Raw genomic sequence first — 23,443 nt, 5'->3', positions numbered from 1 at the left:
ATATATGTGTGTGTGTGTGTGTGTGTGTGTGTGTGTGTGTGTGTGTGTGTGTGTGTGTGCGCGCATGCGTGTAAATTGTACTTGTGAAAGTATTTGATTTTTTTTCTGTAAAAGGCAATTGATTTTTTTGTGTGCATAATAGGGAGATGCTTGACTGACAGCATTTACAACCACATGTATAACTTATAAGAAAGACCTATGCCTTCCATGCTCCCGTAAGTAGAAATACTGTCTGAAAAGAAACACTATTAAAGAAATGACTGCTGCTTACCGCCATGTATGCATTAGTTCCGACATATGTTTTAGCAATGGAGTTCACCAACTGTGGAGGAAAGCAGAAAAAATATATATATTTAAAGTACTGAGTAGAATTAATCAACATGGATTTAGGGTTTGGTTCAGTTAGTGGCATGTAACTATGCAAAGTTCACTGTTTTTACTATAGCAAGTACATGACAATGTAAAATAAAGTTTTACCAAAATATTTTTAGCAGGAGATCAACAAGAATGTCAAATAGAGGAAATAACATATCAACTGTGTGTCCAGAATCCTATTACTGTGGTGTTAAGTAGATTATTCAGTGCAAAGGTTGTGTCAAAACACCAAAGAAAATTCAGTAATTTGGGCCAATGGCAGTAAAATTTCATGGTTCTTGGGTAACCTTGGCCTTCGCAGATCTATTTTGACTTGTTTTTGTCTGTCCACCTGTCCATTGACACAGGTATCACTGTCTATCATTACAATTCAGGATTCAACCAAGCATTCAAATAAATCTGTCACTTCCAAAATTTTCATTGTGTATTTACAGCATAAATATAATGAAAAATAACTTGAAACATTTTTATTTTGAATGGATAATATACAGACAGTGAGCAAAGAGCACTCCCTTTATAATCAGCATGAAGGTTTCACCAAGAAGGTATTTTAAGAAATGTCAAATGGTAAAACTGGGGCAAAACAGTGAATTCATTGATGACATGATTTTTGGGTGAACTATCCTGAAGTACCAAATTTTATTTTGGTTATGGCTATGTTCAAATCTCTAATCCCAAGTATGAACAATAGTAATACTAATGTAGCACTATCACAGTTATCATTTAAAATGACAAGGCGACAGATGAATACATAAGGTTCAATTTGTTAGGATAAATTAAATAATGAACAACACTTATTTACAGCGTTTACAAATCTAAGTTCATGTTAATTTATAAATATATTTTCCTTAATTGCCAATTTATGCTTGTTTATAATACATTAACATAAATGTATACTTGAAACTTAAAGTGTATTAAGTACACCCATAAATTAACATTAACCTACATTAATAAATACTGTAAAAGCAACGTTTTTGTTCATGAAACTTAATGCATTAACTAGTGTCCATAAATTGAACCTCATTGCAACGTGTTATCTTCAAAAATACCTAACAAACAGATTCCTGTTACTCAACGTAATAGCTAATGAAGATCTTAGCAGTGACAGTATTGGATATACAGTACCATCAAACACACACAACCTAAAAGGTGAAACATTATCCCCTAAACATTACAGTATGTGTACAGCCAACAATACCATAGCGAAGCTGACACAATCAGTCCTCTGTTATAAGCATATTATCTGTTTGAACATTGAAATTCAATACAGATGTGACAGCAGGTGACCTGAGCTCTCTGCCATAAGCTAAAGGACACAGTATGAAGAAACTGATTTAAATCTACTGAAAAGAGCGTGTTATTGTGAAGTGTTATTGAAATGCCAGCCTGGTTTAATTTTAGTCTGTACTCTCACAAGGGAGAGACAGTGAGATCCGGGCACAATGGCACATGTCAGCAATGACAGGACAAACATAATGAGAGCGTTCCCCCGCGGCCTGACGTGCATCAGTGTGCGCGTGTGTGTAAGTGAATAAGAGAGACATAGGTTTACTATACAGTGTCATGGTCTGAATGGGCACAGAGGAGAACGCACACAGGCACCTCATCCAGGGGTCAGCTTCAACTAGAATCTCTTCGGGGAACATGGGTATGAATATTAATTAAAAGAAGGCTGTTTGGAGTGATTGGGCCCCATTGTTGGACTCCTGAGTGTATAAGAGGAGGGGAGAGAGCTATTGTCTCCAGCCACGCGCACACACACGCCGTCACTCACATGCACTGAATATCTGCTCAATGTGGTAATTAGAAAGAGCGAGAAGTGAGAACTGAGGAGCAATCTAAGGGGTATCTGGAGGTTAGGGAGGAAAGGCAAGAAATCCCAGGAGGAATGAGACGAAGAAGAGACATGGAGACTGATGGGACAATGGCTGATCAGACTGTGCTCACACCACAGACAGATATTCAAGACGCACTTGTGTGAGTATTTACACATTCAAGCAGAGCAGACAAACACACATGGAAACAAATAATCACAGGATACAAATCAGAACAAACCTGCGTGCTGACTCCAAAGTCACACAGTTTGACCTGACCCCGTGTGTTAACCAGCATGTTGGAGGGTTTCACATCTGCGCAGAGAAACAAAGACACACAAAATATTAGATTATGTCAGCATCGAATACCATTGTGACTTGATTACTTTTGGAGTGTAATCTGGTAGAGTGTTAAACTTTTATGTAAATTTAATAGGGCTGTCAAAACGACTAATCGCGATTAATCGCATCCAAAATAAAAGTTTCTGTTTACATAATATATGTGGGGGCACTGTGTATAATTATTTTGTATATATATATATAAAACACACATGCATGTATATTTAAGAAAAAAATATTATTTATCTATAAAATATTTATATTTATATATAATATAAATTATATATAAATCTATATACAGAATATACACGAAAATATTTCTTAAATATATACAAGCATGTGTGTGTATTTATATATATATATATAATAATTATACACTGTACACCCACATATATTATGTAAACACAAACTTTCATTTTGAATGCGATTAATCGCGATTAATCGTTTTGACAGCCCTAAAATTTAAACAATCCTCTTTGCATTATGTACATTGTAGAAACTAACGCTCCTTTTATGAATAGTCAACTAGTCTTAATTTTTTGAAAGCAAGGATTTACATTGCACTGTGATGCTATGTGTGTGTGTCTTATCATTGTGTGTTTTAAAAATTAGGGGCACAATCAGCAAATTAACAACAAAAGTATTACACATTATTGTGTCACATAAAATGTCTAATTATAAACACTTGATTTACGTGATATCATTACACGATTTAGATTGGCATGTACGTGTGTATTATCACACTTACAGTTCAAAAGTTTGTTTTTGTTCTTGAAAGAAGTCTCTTATGTGCACCAAGATTGATAAAAATATTATTACAATTTGAAATAATTGGTTTCTATTTGAATATATTTTGTAATGTAATGTATTCCTGTGATGGCAAAGTTACATTTTCAGCAACCATTTCTCAAGTCTTCAGTATCACATGATCCTTCAGAAATCATTCTAATTGATTTGGTGTTCAAGAAGGATTTCTTATTATTATCAATGCTGAAAAGTTGTGCTGCTTAATATTTTTGAGGAAATCGTTAGACATTTTGTTGATTTGATGAATAGAACATTATTATTTACAGTAACTTTTGATCAATTTAATATGACCTTGCTGAATAAAATTATAATTTTGTTTTAAAAAGAAATCTTACCATCCTCAATTTTAAACAGTACTGTACTTAATTTACTTCTAAATACACATGCCTAAATTACCTAAATGAAGATCTTACATTGATAGCAAATATTTGGATATTATTTCAGATGTTATTCAAGTTACATAAAAGAGGCTCTCTCACCTCTGTGTAAAATCTTCAGGCTCCAGAGGTATGTTAATCCTTTAACCACCTATTGACACACACAAACACCCATACTCTTTAAAAAACTCAGAAGAGACTCGAAAGGGTGTGTCTACGACGATTGTCTGTAGAGGATAGAGCTGTAAATTATCTAAACAGCGGCATATCTTTGATTATTGTGAGAAAGTGTGAAGGAGAGGGTAATGAGGGTCAGAACCGGGTGCAAATGACAATTCAGCACTAATAAACTGTTACAAAGAAAAAACACACACGCACATGACCGGCGCATTATTGCACTTATATCAACAAATCAGGTAGCTCAGCTTATTGCGTGCATAATAATTATATACACCATATATTCATTTTTATAATATTTTTAACCACTATGAGGAGCTGTGCACGTGCAAGTGATGGGATTTCAGGTGTATGGCCGGTGCTTTGCCACAACTAAAGCTATCATCGATTTGCCGATTTCCGTGCATCTCTCATTGAAAATTAGCTTGAGACTTTTAGGATCACGTGTGAAACTGTCTTTATGTCGAAGTGGTAATGCTGCCACTTCCGAATCGTCCAATGTCCACTCTGGGCCTGGATATACTTATTTTATAATATAATACAGAATTTAATATGATACAAAGGTTGTGTGCAGATGTTTTACGTTGCAGAATGAAAAAAATACATGTAAAAAAATCTGAAAAAATGCTTTTAATTTTAGTGCAATCTTATCAATAAAAATGTCCAGTCTTTCACATGCATCTCAAAGATCGTGTTTTAATTGTGAGTGTGAAGTGGGGGTGGCACAACGGTGTTTTGCCTAGAGCAACAGTTGAGCACATTCACACAGGAGTCTGAGCTGTAACATTCTCGGATATGCCGATATCTTCCAGTTTTCTAAATATGCTTACTCGACAACAGCTTCAAGACTTGAAATGACTTACTGCAACAGCAATCCTGCCCAAAACATGCTCTGGGATTCTCCAATAGACATCCAGAGAGCCTCCTACATCAAAAACAAATAATTCAATTAAATTTGTAGAAATGCTGAATGATCTCTACCTGTACAAATGTTGCCTCCCAGAGATTTGACAATGTCAAAGCAGATGAGACTCACCATCCATAAACTCAGTGCATATCGATATTCTGTTCTCCACAAAGAAAGCACTGTAGAACTTTATGATGTATGGAGAATCACACTGTAAACAACACAAATATATCAGCACCATCACAAATCACTAACTCACTATCACTATCACTAACTTTATCAAAAATGTGCACTATTTATTTGATAGTGCACATTTTTTTGATCAAAAGCACAGCACAGGGAATTATTATTCCCATTTAAATCCACTGGATTCTTTGATGAATATAAAGCATTAAGAAAATAGAAAAGCATTTATTTGAAATAGAAATATTTTATAACATCATAATTACCATTTCTGTCACTTGTGATCAATTTAATGTGTCCCTGCTGAATAAAGGTATTAATTTCTTTTTTTTTTAATTAAATATTACTGAACCCAAACGTTTAAATGGTAGAGTATGATCATTTGTAGAATGAGAAATCTGTGCTAGTTTAGGGCAATGGAATGAATAATATGAACATTTCTTTAAGGTTATGAAAAAAAAATGTATTTATACCTTTGGGCAAACCGTTTATTGACTAATTTGCATGATTCACCTGATGGTTGTCAAAGATACGTTGTTATTATTAAGAAAAATGTACCACTGATGAAAAGATGAGACTAATTGTTTTCATTAAGTGTTTGGTTTGTAGTTATTTATGTAAGCCATGTGATTCTAATGACACCATATATTTCATTCAATATGTGGAACTGGCTAATTATTCGATGTGATTGGCTTGTTTCTGCAAAGAGTGATTGGTATCAATTAAAGTCTATCTAGCAGCTGTTGTCAGAGCAGGTTACTGGAGCAGATGGACTAAACTACATAGGCACTGATCCCTGAATAATTCATGACACTTCTTTCATACTTATCACAGTCATACACCTCAAATACACCTAATCTGAAAGCTGAAACCCCACACAGCTCTAAATGAATGTGGTATCCACCTGAATAAGGACCCCAAAATTTTTTTGCATGTTATTTGTAACTTTCAAGGCTATATCCATCTCTCCCTCATTCACCATCTCTCAGTTTTGACACCTTCAATGAGAGAAAGCTAACAAAGCGACAATTGAGTGCTTAAGAGCAAAATCCTCTAAATTTAGAGGAATTGAGAGGGAATACAGTATTTCACGTAGCTGATCACACACATTTTCGAAAATATGTCACTGCAATCTATCCACTGAAAAGAGGACTGAACTGCATTGAAAATAATATCATATAGATGCAGATTAAGTAATCAAGTAACCAATCATAAGGTTCAGACCTTATAAAGGATCTCAAGCTCTGACATGATTTGCTTCTGCAGCTCCACCGTGATGTCGAGAGGAATAACCTGGAATACAAGCACAAGGTCATCGTTTGAACTGCCACACACTCAAATGAAACTTTCTGAACTATTTAATGCATAAGCACTTATTTACAAACCATTTACATCCAAACAGAACTCTTAAGCTAAATAAATGATATCAAACACACAAATGCAATTCTAGACTCTTTGCCCACCAGTGTAATTCCTTTTTTCCAACTATTTTACATCAGGTAAATACAACTTTTCTGATTTTAATCATCTACATGAACTTCCTCAATACTTCTGTTTCAGCTCACTTTGAGTTTGCGAATGGATGCTTGAGACATGCTCAAAGAGTGTTCTCTTCAACCAGCATTGACAGGAAAATCAATGGTCTGCCAATTAAAATAGCAAAAATATATTCCAAGGCTGTATTTTCATCCAATATTACAAAAGTTTTGAACTAAACGGTCGTGTTTGTTACGACCAAGGCATTTGCTCTCTCGCGTCCCTACTTTTGTAATGAAGCAGCAACTAGAAGCAGCGACTAAAATGCTTCTTTAGTTAAGGCTAGATTATCAGCCTCCCACTGAAATAATTGATTACAGGTAAGGCAGTAAGGCAAGGCCACACAGTTAAAGCTCAGCAGAGATCACTTACAGCCTTAGCCAAATAGATAGCCCTGCTCGAGCAAACCCAGGCAGTGCGCAGACGGAAAGATGAGCAGACACAGCAGAAGAAATGAAAGGAAAGGAGGACAGATAGGAGATAAGATATAAGAGAAGTGAGAGGATAACTAAACAGATGTAAATGAGGATGACGAGAGAGGGGAGGGAGAGGGATAAAATGTGAGAAAAGAATGGAAGAAGTGACATAACCAAGAACAGCTAAGATGGAAAAAGAAAGAGACTCTGTGTCGTATGAGGGCCACAGGATCTCGAACATGCTTAAGTGTGGCGGTGCGTGCACGAGTGCTGGATTTGCTCTTTAACAGAGAACTATTAAGATCTCCAGCAATCATTCACTGCATCCTGCCGCAGTAAAGTCTACATGTAACAGACCCGCTGAGGTCTTGCTCCCCGAGTTCATCTCTTCTCCACTGCTTTTTTTTTTTTTTTTTTAACTGGCTGTCTGATGTTCTTATTATTCCCATTAGTTGAATGTGAGTTTTAATATCATATGTTGGGTCTTTGGTATGTTTTCATGGTTTTCTATGTGAGCCAAGTAATTCTGAACAATAAACCAAAATGCAATCTACAAAACATGTACAAAATATTTTATTAGAAAAGTTAGTAAAGAGCATCAGTGAATTCCTTTCACTTAATGTTGCTTAAGGTTCTAAAGCTTATTGACTTTTGTATTGTTCTTACCTTCACTGCTACAATTCTCTTCCCAAGCAAATGATAAGCTCTGTCAAAAAAGGATGATTTATGATTAATGACAATTCATAGATTAATAAACAAGCAAAACACACAGTAAAAAAATGTATATATACACACACTAACGTTCAAATCTTGGGTGCAGTGAGTTTTTTTTTTAAGAGCAAGGGCATTTAATTGATTAAAAATGATAGTAAATGACATTTACAATGTTACAAACGATTTGTATTTCAAATAAATGATGTTCTAAACTTTCTACTCATCAAAGTATACATATATCAGTTTCCACAAAAAATAAGCAGTGTTTTCAAAATTGATAAGAATTTTTTCTTGACCACCAAATCAGCATAACTTATATATATTATAATATCTTATATTATAATATCTGAAGGATAACTTCAGATTTACAGAAAATACATGTTTCTACATTACAATTTAGAGCTATCGGTTATAAGATTGTTAGATGTTATCCATATGTCAGATATACAGTTCTATACAAAACATGTAGTTAGCCAACATCATGTATTTGTTTGGGCAGAACAATGTGATCATGTGACACTGAAGTAATGGCTGTTAAAAATTCAGCCTTGCCATCACAGGAATTAATACATCCAGGTAGAAAACAGTTTTTCTTGTGAATATTTCACAATATTCCTGTTTTTATTGTATTTTTATCATTTCTGAACTGCAGCCTAATAAACTTCTTTAAAAAATATTACAATATCTTATTGGCCCCAAAGTATTATATAAAAAATAAACTTGACTTTGATATTTAAAAGATCTACCTATTATATATTTGTTATCCAACACATTTAAACATATTAAAAGTGTCCAAATATTTTTGAGGCCACACTACACAAAAAAAATTCAAGGATAAACATTCAATAACTGACATCTCTAGGATGGAACTTACGTTCAGTTTTGTTGTTTTTTTTTGTTGTTGTTTTATCTCAGCAACCTGAGATGTACATCTATATGACCAAGTAAGACACTCAGGTGCTTTTTAAACATTAGAATTTATTTACAGATTATCAGCATCTTAATCGCTTCAAAAAAGAGCTCAAGGAGGGGTGTCCTCATCCTAAGTGTCATATGCAGGTGAGGTCAACCCTGAGTCAGTCACCTGCGAAACCTCAGACATTCTGAGCTGTGGAGCGTTATCAGCTCCGTTCCCATTTCAGCGTGAGCTCTCCCAGACAGGCCTCCTGTTACAGGTCGAATTAACGGCAAAGCCACAATTATTTAATTATGATCCTTGCTCATTCCGAGCAGTGGATCTGGTTACTGCAGTAGGTGCTGAAGAGGGTTTGGGTTACAATAACCCACGACACGGTCCATTCCACCAGATAATATACTATAACAACAGACAGCTGCCAAACGAGGGTGGACTCAACAACACAGGCACACTGTATGTGTGTATGAACACGAAAGAAACAAACAAAAGAAAGAAAAAAGAAAAAGATTTGATTGTGGCGCTCCGTAAGTAGTTGCGTATACATCTAAAGTAAACAAATTCGTAATGGTTTGTGTTTGAGACAGTGCATGTGATTTATGGGAAATAGATGGCTGATCTTGTTACAGCTCCAGACACCTCGTAACTCCAGCAAGCCTTTAATTAATGTCGCTCTAAGTGACGCGACGGCTAACTTCCCTCATTTAGGGCGACGACACTCGATCCCATCTCACCTCAGAGTACTCTGCAGGTACACTTTACACTTCGGAAGATTCTGAGACATACAAGATACGGAGATGGCCAGTGATACACCCAATATGTGCTTTTTGGGATCACATATTATTAAATTAATATGTACAGAAAATTCAATCTTAAAGACCTGGTATCACAGACAGGGCTTAGATTAAGCCAGGAAGATCACATTCCGCACAAAGAAAACATTACTGATGTGAATCTTGAGACAAAACAATTGCATCAATTAAATCTCAAAACAAAACAAAACCTATTCATTTCTCCCATTGACATTTTGTAAAATCCATATCTAAAGAGTATTAGAGCATTTCTGAGGATAACCAGCTACGGCTGAACTCAACATATCATTTCCAGTGAAAAATCTAAGAGAAAATCCAAAAAAAAAAGTCAAGGGTACAAGCCTGTGTACATATTTTCATTTCCGAGCAAAGGAACTACTCCTCCCATAAACCACCGCGCCTCACTAAAGTGGACTGAAGCCACCCTTTTGAGTGACTTCCAAATCTGACGACGGCCACGTGAACATTTTCCTCCAGTGAATTTTATATAGTGAATGTGCAGGGAAACTCCTTTTCCTCGATTTACTGAAGCAAACGCATTTACAGCTCCACATGCTAAAACATTGAGCATCTAGCTCACTCATAGGCTGTGCTGCGGCAACTGCACATCCAATGGCGCGGGGGCATCTCAGATGTGCGACCAATGAACTTAGCCCTACGTCATTACACTATCTTCAGTCTGTCACGTTCCTTTGCTGGGTTTCAGACATGTGACACGACTTCCAACAATCAGATGCATCACTGTGAGATTGTTCAGGATTGTGGGTAATGAAGTACTTATCCAATTCATCGTGAATAAAAGGCATTTATCTTAAAACAAGGTGAACTTTTGCCGTTTATATGAGCATATACAATCACTTAGTAGAGCAAAAGCTGGTTTTAAGTCTACCATGTATGGTTACATTTTTATGGCTTATATCTCCAATGTCAATGGACAAATTGTATTGAATTTTTACTTCCAGCACCAGCTTTGGGCAGGACTGTGATGCTCTATTTCGGACGAAGAAGACAGGGCTACTATCTAAATGAATGGGCAGAGACTCAGAACTGCACTTTCACTGGTCACCGGGACATAAACACTGCTTGTATAGAAACAGTAATAAAATATGATAAAAATCACTGAAAAAGTTTGATGACTTTACTCCAAAATAAGGTTTAAAATGCCTTTTTTCCCCACAGATTACACTTTTACTGTGCATGCGCAAGTGTTCTCTCGCTCTCTGTCGTGCGCGCGCTACTGCTCGCTCGCTCTAGATTCCGGGAGATTTGAACTAATTTGTGGTCATCAGGGAGCCGCTATCAATCCGCGGGGGACACCTGGAACTTCTGGCAGACTTGGGATGTCTGATATTTACACAACTAACAGACATCAAATCTGCCGCCTTTTCAAACAGTAACATATTTTCCACTGTTGCAAACGTCAACTGTGCGCATGTGAAATGTTTCCCGGCTTGACTGTTAAAAGCAGACGATTGGCTTTCCAGCGGGAGGGGCAGGGCATGTGCATACAACCGCCATCTTTGGTGTTATGGGTTTTCCCTATATAGTTGTATTAAGGATTGATGAAGTGGCATGTCTCTGTATAAATTGTCTCTGGTATAGCTCAGGCCTGATTATCGGAAGGCAGACCACAATTGTGAGTTCCACATCATGCATGTAGTGAGTCATAAACCATCACTATTGTCCCCTTGAGCAAGACACTTAACCTTAGGTCTTTCCATAGGGATTATCTGTGTAATATGTATGCTATAAGTTGCTTTGGATAAAAGCATTTGCTAAATGATTACTTACTGATGCCAAGTTTGCCAGCCCAACCAATGATGTTGTCTTAATGGTCGCTTCAGGACATCCTAAACAGTAATGGATCCTACTAAGCCCATTTGCAAAGTTCAGCTAAACTCCTTGAACTTTGACCCTGCTGGGTAGTCATGCAGGGATGATTCAAGACTGACAGACGCATGGTCAGAGCGTAGTGACGTGTGGTCCTGACCCCCGTAAACGTGTCCCTATTCTCTGTTTGTTATTTACACTCCAGAGCCCAAGGTAATGAAAGCTCTGTCATGCAGTATTCATGGACCTCTCGAAGACAGCCATCGAATGCATGTGCGTTTGCAGACGAACACACACGCACGCAACCACACAAACAGGTTTCGGTTACAGCGGCCAATGCCGGCCAGACAGTTCTCTCCATCGGTTTCTCTATGCCATCTAACCTGAGATGACCAGATGATCACCTCACCTGAAAAGAAAGCCAAAAAGAGAGGTGCGCAGGTGCAGAGTGTACAAAGGGAAGTGTAAACATTTTAGTATATCTTCTCAAGGGAAAATACTACAGAAATGCAACTTGATAGATTTTAGAGTAGTCAGTGCTAGTCATGCATAAAGTAATCATGCTGCTTGTATAGCAGTATATATTTACGGTCCTCCTAAAATAACTCAACAATCAGCCATTATTGTCAAAATAGTTGAAAATAAAAGTAAGTACAACAAAAAAAGTAAGTGAACAGAAAACTATGTCCAAAGTGTCAATATTTTGTGTGATCACCATTGTAATCTAGCCCTGTCTTAATCCTCCTGGGCATGGAGTTCACCAGAGCTGCACAGGTTGTTGCTGGGATCCTCTTCCACTTCTCCACAATGACATCACGGAGATGATGACTGTTAGACACAGGGCGCTTAACCCTCTGATTGAGGACGCCCCACAGGAGCTCAATAGGTTTCAGGTCTGGAGACATACTTGGTCACTCCATCACTTTCAGCTTCCTCAGCAAGGCAGTTGCCATCTCGGCGGTGTGTTTGGGGTTGTTATAATGCCGTTCGGCCCAGTTTCTGAAGGGAGGGCATCAGGTTCTACTTCAGAATGTCACAGTACATGTTGGAATCCATGTTTCCCTCAATAAAGCACAGCTCCCGAGTACCAGCAGCACTTATGCAGCCATAGACCATGATGCTACCCCCACCATTGTTGACTGTAGGTAAGACACAATGTTCTTGGTACTCGCCACACATGCTTGGCATTTATTGCTCCTGTCTGCCTCGGATCGATTGCTCCTGTCTGCCTTGCTTCAAGCTGTGCTGTGTGTTTGTTTGCTTCAAGGCTGTACGCTGCGTCTAAACTTCATTTAAGCTTTGTTTTTCTTTCTGTTTTGAACCATTTCTGGTTGTTTATACTACTAAATAGTCTACATCTTACCCAACATCTCAGATTAACCTTACACCGCTAGCTTCCGTTATTGTTAGCACAATAATCATCGCTAGCCTGTCTAATTTATGTGTTTATTTCCACTCACGAACCCACGCCTTTGAGTTCATAAAAAGCCCAGGTGAATAAGAACCAGTCACCAAATACGCCGAGTAAGAATCAGTATACAAACACGGTGAGTAATGTCTTGTCCTGTTACTGTTACCTGCGTCACGTCATATGTTTAGTACAGCAAAAGTCCGCAAAATAATGTAGAATTCATAGACAATTGGAAATGTTTCTGGGGCAAGCCTGACCTGTCGAAAAGAGATGGAATTCACCCCTCCCTCCTGGGATGGTGCTGCTCTTCTCTCAAGTAATTTGGCTCATAGTCTTATAGCTAAAACATGACAAATTTGGCACCAGGTCAGGATGCAGACAGACTGGCTAAACTGACCGTCTGCTAGCAGCTTCGCATCACCAAGGTCAGATAAATCCCATCACATAGAGGCTCTTTCACCTAGATATCATATAGAGACTGTGACTGTTCCCCGAATTTGGATATCCAAAAAACGTCAGATTAAAAAAGTAATTGATGTTCAACAAAAAAACAGATATAATAAGAGATAAGCAAATGATAAAGCTTCCCTTACCATTATAGTGTCCCCGTCACTATATTGGGGCGTTAGGACCCACACAAACCACAGGGTGAGCATCCCCTGCTGGCCTCACTAACACCTCTTCCAGCAGGAACCTGGTTTCCTCAGGAGGTCTCCCATCCAGGTACTAACCAGGCTCAGCCCAGCTTAGCTTAAGTAGGCAACCAGGCTTGGGCCTCAGCGTGATATGGCTGCTGGCGTAACAGCCATCTAAACATTGCATAGTTTAGATCAGCCGGAACCGGGAACACGTCCTGTAAATCCTGATGTACTTGGTACATCATAAGAAGGATGGTGTCTACGCTAATATTACTCTCTGTTTGTCCCGAGGGAGCCTCTATGGTGGACCTGCGCCTGGACCCCTCCCAACTCTTTCTTAAGTGCCGGCCTCATCGACACAGATCCTCAACAACTCATCTCCACATCTTCGTCTTCCAAACATATGTTCTGATCAAATCTGACTTGTAATGGTGCCCGAATCATACACTGTTCATCTGTTTTTTGAAGCCATCTTCTGCACCTGACGCACAGCACGAGGACTCAACTTCTTTGATTGACCCACGAGAGGCCTGTTACGAGTGGAACCAGTCTTGGAAAACCTCTGTGTGACCCTGGCCAGTTCTGTAACTCAGTTTCAGTGTGTTGCCAATCTCCTAATAGCCTAGATCTACTTTGTGGTGAGCAACAATTCTAATTCTCAAATCCTTAAAAAGTTATGTTGAACATCCAGTGGTCAGTATGAGAAAATGAAAAAACATGAACATGATGAATAGGACATGTGGCTTTGCATGGTTAAACGACGTACAGCTATTATCTTTTAGGGTGTACTCACTTTTGTTGCCAGCTATTTTGACAATCGTGCATTGAGCAACGATTAATCGTGATTAAAATTGCATCCAAAATAAAGGTTTGTGTTTACATAATGCGTGTACTGTGTATAATTATTTTGTATATATAAACACACATATCTATGTATATATATATATATATATATATATATATGCATGCGTGTGCATTTATACAAAATATGTATATATAAAAGCAAGGAGAAATCCATCTTTTGTCAGGCTGTGTCCAATTAAACTGTATTTTGGTATTGTGCATAGGCAGGTTGACGTCCTCATTGAACAAAACTATACATGATTACATTAATTATGTGTTCACTTGGTTTGTACCGACCAAAAATTCAGAATTTCAGTCTATGAATATAAGAATGTTTGGTTAACTTGATCTTTTCTTGGATACGTAAGAGAGGCGCAGGGTTATAAACACTACTATAAACACAGTAACACAACATCGAGGGGTGCAGGTTAGGTTAAAGCTTTACAGAAAAAAAAAATTATTTATTCTTAAGAAAAGCAATTTAAGCAAATACCCTTGGCACCATCCTGTATGCAGTCTGATGGTCACAAAGGTGTGTGTTTTGCATAAAGTGTCTGTAGACATGAGCAAGCACAGCAGAGGTGATCGAGGACAGCTGTGGAGATGGATGGGACACTGGCCGAAATTTCCCTACGAGCCACATCAGAGATTATATTACATTACATTACACCTCCCGCTACCTGTACTGCACTGCAGCTGTCAGTCTGAGCAGGAAACACGATAACAGTGAATGTTTCCTTTCTTTAAAGATCATGAATATGCAGTGAAAAACAAAGAATTAATAAATAAATAAATAAATTCCTAATACCACAGTATTTTAGAACACATTACACATCCTTTTTGCTATGCGAGATCAAATTTTGCATTGATTTTTAATGGATGTTTCATACAGAAACATCTGTTCAGACAAGCTGTATTTCGTATCCATCACTTAAAAGAGAGAAAAAAAGGGGAAATGGTTTGAATTAGGAGATGAATACAATATTCAGCACTTTCTTTTGTTTGAGGGGAAAAAATTATTCTAGGCAAACACATTTAGTGCTGAGCTTGTCAGACTGCATTTATGTTTGGGTTGCAGTATTGGCTTTTTTAAAATGGTTGAACAATTTCCAACAACACAGAGGTGCTCCTCCAGTATTAGAAGAATATGATGAGTGTTTGGGTTATCCACAAAAGCACACAGACCATTTGTCAACATTAAAAAGGTTTTGAGGGATGTCTGAAATCATAAACCATGTCAAATTAATCAGAAAATGAGTCCAGACAACTTATAGATTGTATGGTTCTGAAAAGGCTGATCACAAACGGTCTAATTAAAATCTCAAAACACGAGAGCAGCACTCACTTGTAAACAGTTCCACCATTTCCATGGCCGAGCTGCTCCTGGTACTGGAGGTCATGTTCATTTATCTAAACAAACAAAGAAAATAAAAATAAAAACTGAGAAAGAAATTCCCCTCTAGATACTGTTTTATTCTAAGGAGAGCAAAATCTAAAAAAAGTAAAGTATCTTCAAAAGTAAGTTAGTATGTGTGCCAGTGTTCAGAAAGAAAGAAAGAAAGAAGTTTTCTAAAAAAAAAAAAAAAAAAAAAACCTCAGAAATCCCACTGAAAGGTCATTGGGAGTTCAGTAGCTACAAAAAAGGAGGATCAATACAACATTTTCTGTCTAATATATAAAAAGGTGACAGTAGTTAGGAGTGATAGGAAGTTTAATGATGATTTGTTTGCCTATACTGTCATGTTCAACTTTGATAAAAGCTGTCAAAATGGTAATACAATACATGCCCTTCTGACACCAAGAGGCCTGAGGGACCAGTATGTTTTAAGGTGCAGTCAGTTTTATGCACACTAGAACGCCCTCCATCTTTATTCCAAACTCTTGATTTCTTTTTAATACAACAATAAAATACATGCTGTGGGATCTAAACTCTCAGAGTTTCAGGTTTTCAGCCTGTGAGTGTGAGTAGGACATCAGAGCCCAGTTGCAACAAAGCCCTTAAGTTAAGAAAGTGGTTGGACCATTATGTGTTTTCGTAACATAAGGGCTCTGTAACATCCAGCTGCAGATTCCATAGGGCCAATAGTATCTCTGAGGATGACGAAACAGAAAAACGCAGTGGAAGCTCAATCTGGTAATCTCCTGACCTGACCTGTAAATGCAGTTGCCAATTCCAGCCACAGAGGATTTTCAGATTTTCAGCTTTGAACCGATTCATCCAGTCAACAAATTAACTCCCACTCAATCATTGACATTAGAATGGAGTTCAAAACCACAATTCTTTTCACAACATGATATTTCTCAGTATCGAGGTGGCAATGGCGCAAACTTAGACTTCACTATTAGTAGAGACTCTACTGACGATCTCTCTCTAATAACTGCATAGTCTGCATATTAGTGGCTCAAGTCTCTGTTCCTAGCACTAAAATTACATTTTACAATTTGTAAAAATTAGGTTTAGACTATTTGAAAGTGTCTGTGTCACAGTGTAATTATACATTTAAGTAATGAGTTACCATAATTGGTCCCACTTTATATTAAGTGGCTTTAAGTACTATGTACTTACATTTAAAAATAAGTACAATGTACTTATTGTGCTCATGTTGTATTGTAAATCACTTTTGGTGCTATGAGGTGTGATACGGGTAAGGTTAGGGACAGGTGTGGTGGTATGGGTAGGTTTAAGGGTGGGTTTAAGTGTAAGGGATGGGTCAGCTGTGTAATTACAGATGTAATTACATAAATTAATTACATCTGTAATTACATGCTGGTATTTTTAAAATATAAGTACAATGTAAAAACATGTATGTACACAATAATTCCATTGTATCAAATTATTAATTTCAATGTAAGCACATTAACTACTTGTAGGGTGTGGGATTACAAATTTAGCAATCTGTTTAAGATTTGCTGATCCTACATCCTCAAATGTCAAATGAAAAACTAAAGGGAAGTACATTGTATTTAGCAATTAAGGTAAAGATGAGAACATCAGATTAGCAAAAAAGACTGAGGTTCCTGCCAGTCCTGTTCTCTTTAAGTCAAATAACAAATAACTGAGACTCTCACCCTTTGTCTTTAATGGCTCTTGGAGACCCTGTCCAATTCTTGAATAGTTATGCTGATTGAATTAGGACTGGTAACACTAGAGTCTGGGGCGGGTTCCTATACAGTACATGGATACTTCATTTGCATGCTTTGTTTAAAGTCAGCCAGGTGCTTTGTTACCATTTTTAAGCACTGCCTCCTAAAATCTATATAAACTACAGTGTTGTTCACTGCCTTAGTTAGACTTGATGACTGCAGCTACCCACAGCTTGTGTTCTCAAAGATTCTTGCTGAACATACAAATGAGTCTCTCGTCTTTGCTTCTAAGTTTCCTACAAGGGTGAGGGTTTGTTTTAGGGTTACTTGTATGTAATTATGCACAATTTATAGCAACTACTACAGCAACATGCCACATGTAACAAGGACACTAAAATAAATTAAAATGAATAAATTAGTCCAACACACAAGGTTTTAAGGACAAAAACGTAAACAAAAAAAAGGGAAGATCTGAACAATGTCTTGAGGCATGGCAATCACCTAGTATAAGCTGAATAATTGACTCTGGACCCTTGGATTATTAGAAAAACAATGCACAGCAAAGATGTTCCAACGTTATTTTTCTAATAATTTAATGGCTCGTCATCAATTACTTCTTACATATTTATTTATTTTATTTATTGTTTATTTGAATAGAGACAGATACAAAAAAAACATAGATTATTACATAAAGAACAATCCGATGCCTGTATCACAGTGTTTATAGACCATTTCACAAGATGTAAACAACACTGGTCCAGAAGCACTTCCTGTTTCAGTTTTTTAACACTACATAAAAGCTGGGATAAAATACAACCAACAGAACATTTAAAACTGAATAAAAAGTTAAACCAACATCTTTAAGATGTTTTCTTTACATGTGAAATAAAGAAAACAGTTACAAACTGAAACAGGAATTGTTTCTGGACCAGTGTTGTTTACATCTTGTGAAATGGTCTATAGCCAAGGCTAATTCGCAACACTTGTACCACAATATAACAGGGTATTGTTACATCTGATGTGACGCATTCTTCTTTTACAAAACTGTAGAAAAGCAAACAAGATATTTACTTATGAAAGCATTATTATTATCATCATCATCATAAACAACGATAACAATATAATATAATAACATTATATACAATCATAAAACGGTTAGTTCCAATCCTTGATTCTGATTGGTGACTGTGCTTTATTCATGATAAAACACGGCTATGTCCGCTTGACCCAACGGTTCTATTTATCACTGCGCAACACTGCAGTTCCTCTGTTGTTTTTATTTGAGCTTTCATGCATATTACACATTGGAACGTTGTTGCTGTTCACGGTCAGGGACTATTTTTCTTCTAGCGGAAAGAAGGCTTTTAGTGATTTTACTTCATGAAAGTTGCACTAATACAGTTTTTTTTTTTTTACTTTAATATTTGTATTGTGTGGTAACTCTGCAGTATAACATAGCATTATAATAATTAGTGTTGTTATTATTATTATTATTTTTAACAGCAGCATTTTTCATTAACAAATAATAATAGTATCATTATTATATACATGAACAATCCAATCCAAGTCATTTGTTTGTGATTGCTAATACGACTGGTTAGTCAGTGTTGTGTGTGTGTATTGTGTGTATTGTAGGGGAAGTGTTTCCCCTTGTGAACTGGACCTGATGTGAAGCCAATGCTCTGCTGACAGGCCTCACCCCGACTACAGGGGCCATTTGATTTTATACAGGACATTTGATTAGGCTGAAGTGCAGGAGAGAGACATTGTGTGTGTGTGTGTGTGTGTGTGTGTGTGTGTGTGTGTGTGTGTGTGTGTGTGTGTGTGTATGTGTGAGAGAGAGAGAGAGAGAGAGAGAGAGAGAGAGAGAGAGAGAGAGAGAGAGAGAGAGAGAGAGAGACCATGTGTGTGAGAGGATGCTAGTGATCTATTAACTGTGCATGTTACTGGTGTCACAGGGGATGTGACTGTCTTAATTGTCTATCTGACACACTTTAGTTGACAGACTGGTCAGCTAGGGGCCTGTGGAGGGGGGAGAAGAGGTGACAGGGAAAGGAGGAAGGGTGGGCAGCAAAAGGACACAGCTCTGTACACTCAAGATAAAGATCTCAACCATACCACAGAGAAAGGGTCAGTGAACAGCCTGTTATCTGCAATCAATAGATGTGTTTGCACATTCACACAGAGAATGTAAATTGACAATTTAAATGGGATGAGTGAAGCATCACTGGTTGATTGGTACTACTGATGATACTGTGCATTATGTGTGTGTGTTTCTAAAAAGATATGCAGAAATAAAGTGTGTAATGTGAAAAGAGGGCTACTATACCTGTCCATTTGTCAAAATCTTCTTAAGCTCAGCTGAAGACTTTCTTAAACTGCAGATGAAAAAATAAAAAGTATGAAATTGTGTGTGTGTATTCAGCAGTGATGCATGTATTCTCATACACACTGGCCTTCAGACTGCAGGTCTTTGTTCTGTGCCAGGGGGTTTCCATTATATCAGACCAGATCCAATTATAACTGACAAAATGTTTTTGCTGTATGTTTAGGCTATGAAGACTACCAGCTCCTGTTAGTGTCTCTTATTAAAGGGAATTACATTGAGACCTTTATAATTAAAATGAATATCACCTTTAAAGGTGCAGTACACTAGCCTGGCATGCCAGACCTACATCAAGATGTTTGGTCTGGGAACTCATCATTGACAGGGGTCATTCCGAGGGGAAGGATAAACGGTTGTCTTTCAAATTCTCTCCGCACGCAATTGGATAGCGCGGAGTCAGCGGAGCAAGTTGATATATTAAACTTTTACCGTATCCAGTCCATAGCTGTCAACATTGAACATTGAGAATAGGGGAGATTTCCTGGAATCCATCCCCAAAATAAGGGATTTTTTTGCTTTTTTACGTGACCCACAAACTAGAAGAAAAAAATTCACATGAAAACTGTCCTGTTACTATAGCTAATCTGTAAAAAAGTATAAAAATCTGTATAAATTCCTTTAATTGCTTTTTAATTATTTTAATACTTATTTCCTAAGCACAAGGACACCAGAATTAGACACAATTATCCATAAAAACAGGAACTAAATTTGGTAATTTACACTAATGTTCAAAAGTTGATGATGTTTTTGTGAGAAGTCTCTTAAGGCCCCGATATAGTTCAAGCGAAATCTATGAAAGAATAGCTATGACATCATTTCAAACAAAATCAGCCAAAAATGAAGTTCGTTTAGAAAGTTCAAAACAGCTTGCCTAAGCAAACTTTCCGGAAAAGTTTGCTAGTGGTAGTAAACACTGGTCCGTGGCGATTAATAAACATGACTTGACTTAAAGCTACAATATGTGACTTTTTTGGCCACAAGAGGGCGCAGTTTCCAACAATAACAAAGGCGTATGTTTATGACGCAGTTACAAGCTGAATGATGGGACTTGCTGTCAAGCTGATGGACCTAATAATGTTTATGAATTAGTGAAAACACTCATGTTTTTTTTAACATCTTCTAATCTTCTAATATGCTGATTTGGAGCTCAAACTTATTATCATTAATGTTAAAAACAGTTTTATGGCTAAATAGTTTTTGTAGAAACTGTCATTTTTTCAGGATTTTTGATAAATAGAGATTAAATGAACAATAAAAATAGTTTGTAACATTATAAACATCTTTGATGTCACTTTTGATCAGTTGAATGTGTCCTTAATAAATGTATTCATTACTTTTTTAAAAATTAAAATAAAAACTTATGGCGCCAAAACTATATAACGGTAGTGTGTAACAAGAAGTTAATCCACCTACCAAATGGTAGTCCTAATTTTAAAAAAAAAAAAAACCCTATTTAGTTAAAAAAAAGCCACAAGCGGCAGCAAGGTAGTTGCCAGCAAGAGGTGTTCATTGCCATGATGGATAACGGATTCCTCCGATTAGAAATATATTTGGTAACCTTAAGCTGTTTAACAAGCAATGTAGAAAACTTGAGGGATTGTATTACCTATCGTTGGACCGGGAATCAGCTGCAGAGGAGCTCCTGCCACTCGAGGATTCGGGACGCGTGTTCACCTGCAGGCAAACAAAGACAATCAGAACCCTGTGCTAATTAACCTGTGATTCAACAGCAAACTGCCTGTTTTGGCCGCAAGGTTAATTGGCGTTTGTGGGGGAGACCGAGAGAAATAAAGAGAGAGGCTTGAGGAAAGGGGTCACTTCATCTATCAGGCAAAATTAAATATAACTCTGGGAACATCCTTGGGTTAAAAAAAAAAGAATGAATCAACATCACGTCCTTTATTTGTCATTAAAGAGGATGTATGAAGCTGCTTCTTGTCAGAGCCACGCTAACGGATCGCAGTGGGAGAATGAAGGAAAAAAGCTCAAAGAGAGTCACTATATAAATAAGTAGATTAATTGAGGTCTGTAGGTCGTAGTGTAGTGCAGTAAAGCAGTGATTCTGTTCTTAATTAGTGTCTATGAAGACCTCATTTAGATCATTTTTTTCTTTTTTTTTACCCTTTTCAAGCCAATTAATTCAGAATTGAACCAAGACAAGCTCAAAACGAACAATTATACAATCTAAGTAAATAGAAACTACACTACCCTTGAATACTTTAGGGTTAGTAAGAGGGTTTTTTTGTTTGCTAAAGAAATTAACATGTTTTATTTAGCAATGATATTCAGCAATGATGGCATGCTGATAATTCATTTTCACCGACCGCACATTTTTGAACGGTTTATCAAATAATCAGATAGAAATACAACGAAAAACATTGAGGGGGTAGAAAATGAGACAGATAGAAAGAAAGAGTCTTGACTTCAATTGACATTTCAATAAGTGTACGCAGCATAACGGATCCATGGCCAATTCTGCTGAAACAATCATTGAGACACATACCTTCAGGCCGTGTATGTTGCGGTTCCCTGGGGTCTTACCGGCTAAAAAGAAAATTGACTAGATTGTAGATCAAATGAGGCCAGAGTAAAAGAGCATGAGCAGAATATTTTACAGAAAATGTTTAAAATGTCAGAATTAGTCTATCTGCAACTTTACAAAACATATTGAAATACAGCTTAGAGAGCTAATAAGTATACCATAAAGGATAATGCATATGTGAATGTATTCAGAAAGAATTTGCTTCACCAAACTGATATTTATTCCTCTCACAGAAGCCACTGAGCATGAAGTAATTTGGGATTTGCTAAACAGAAAACACGTGAACAGGGCAGTGCTGAGTATGGGGTTTTCAACAGTGATCTAGGCTCTAGCTGGGCCTCAGGCACGTTTACTGTTGCAGTGTTAAACTGTAATTTGGCCCAACACACAAACACACACTTTACACACCTCGTGGAAATATCTGTAAAGGCTCAGGTAACAGTCCATTGATGCGGTGCTCCATAACTGTGTTGCAGTACTGTAGAGAATAAACAAACAAAACAAAAAACAGGCCAGTTACTTTTTTTAATAGTTCACAAAAATCAATAAAACAAAAGTATGTGAGAAAAAAAAGTCCCACAGAGTATCAAAGCAATCTTAAGTCCAAAAAAAAAAAAAAGCTTCACTATGGGGAACACACATTCACTATTTACTTCAACTTTTACCTCAAACTGCTCATTTACTGTCTATTAATAGTAAGGTAGTTTTTGTAATGTTTAAGTTTCGGTATTGGGTAGCATTAAGGGATGAAGAATAAGGTTATGCAGTATAAGGCATTAATATGTGCTTTATAATTATAAGTACTAATAAACAGCCAATATCCTAGTAATATTCATGATAATAAGCATCTAGTTAATAGCGAGAATTGAACCCTAGAATAAACTACTGTCACATACTCCTCCTCGCAGAGCCACTTGCAGTATTGGGGGGAAAAGAAAAGACGCTAAATGAATCGGGCACCCAGCACAGGTAATCTTTTTAAAACCCTCTGTATCAATTCATCCGTTGTAATGGCTGCCAGGCGCATCCCAATCAGAGTTTTCTCATTTCAGCCTGACGTAAAAGCAATCTGCCAGTAACGGCTGCCTATTAATTAATTACACTGCATAATAGGCTGAAATGGAGTCTGGCATTTATAAACCTTTTATTATATTATTAATGTCATGGCAAGCTTTTGGTGTAATTATTTTTTCTTTAATTAATCCATGCGGTTAATACAGTAATTTAACTTAAAGCAATCTAGATTTCAAGTTTTTTTGGCACTGTACTTGCAGTTTCAATAAAATACTTCACGTTGTATATTAATTACATTTATTATATTTTATAATATTCAATATTT

The 23,443-nt window shown here is 37.0% G+C and overlaps 1 protein-coding gene across 2 annotated transcripts in view; it reads right to left on the bottom strand.

The window, feature by feature from the left end:
* map2k5 (mitogen-activated protein kinase kinase 5) overlaps window positions 1-23,443 on the bottom strand; it is a 68,143-nt gene that overhangs the window by 37,241 nt on the left and 7,459 nt on the right. The window contains exons 4-15 of one of the 2 annotated variants that reach the window (XM_089129531.1): window positions 22,513-22,582; window positions 22,066-22,106; window positions 21,169-21,236; window positions 19,506-19,554; window positions 15,438-15,502; window positions 7,598-7,637; window positions 6,204-6,272; window positions 4,926-5,007; window positions 4,753-4,814; window positions 3,815-3,863; window positions 2,431-2,504; window positions 272-322 (exon numbers count right to left, since the gene is read on the bottom strand). In XM_089129531.1, coding sequence (XP_088985657.1) covers window positions 272-322; window positions 2,431-2,504; window positions 3,815-3,863; window positions 4,753-4,814; window positions 4,926-5,007; window positions 6,204-6,272; window positions 7,598-7,637; window positions 15,438-15,502; window positions 19,506-19,554; window positions 21,169-21,236; window positions 22,066-22,106; window positions 22,513-22,582 — 720 coding nt within the window. Of the gene's footprint in view, window positions 1-271; window positions 323-2,430; window positions 2,505-3,814; window positions 3,864-4,752; window positions 4,815-4,925; window positions 5,008-6,203; window positions 6,273-7,597; window positions 7,638-15,437; window positions 15,503-19,505; window positions 19,559-21,168; window positions 21,237-22,065; window positions 22,107-22,512; window positions 22,583-23,443 lie in introns of both variants that reach the window. The other variant, XM_089129530.1, reaches the window with a different exon arrangement.

This window comes from Pimephales promelas, chromosome 1 (assembly GCF_988280905.1).
Source record: "Pimephales promelas chromosome 1, fPimPro1.hap1.1, whole genome shotgun sequence".
NCBI classification, from domain to species: Eukaryota; Metazoa; Chordata; class Actinopteri; order Cypriniformes; family Leuciscidae; genus Pimephales; species Pimephales promelas.
This window is presented reverse-complemented; position numbering and strand designations above follow the sequence as displayed.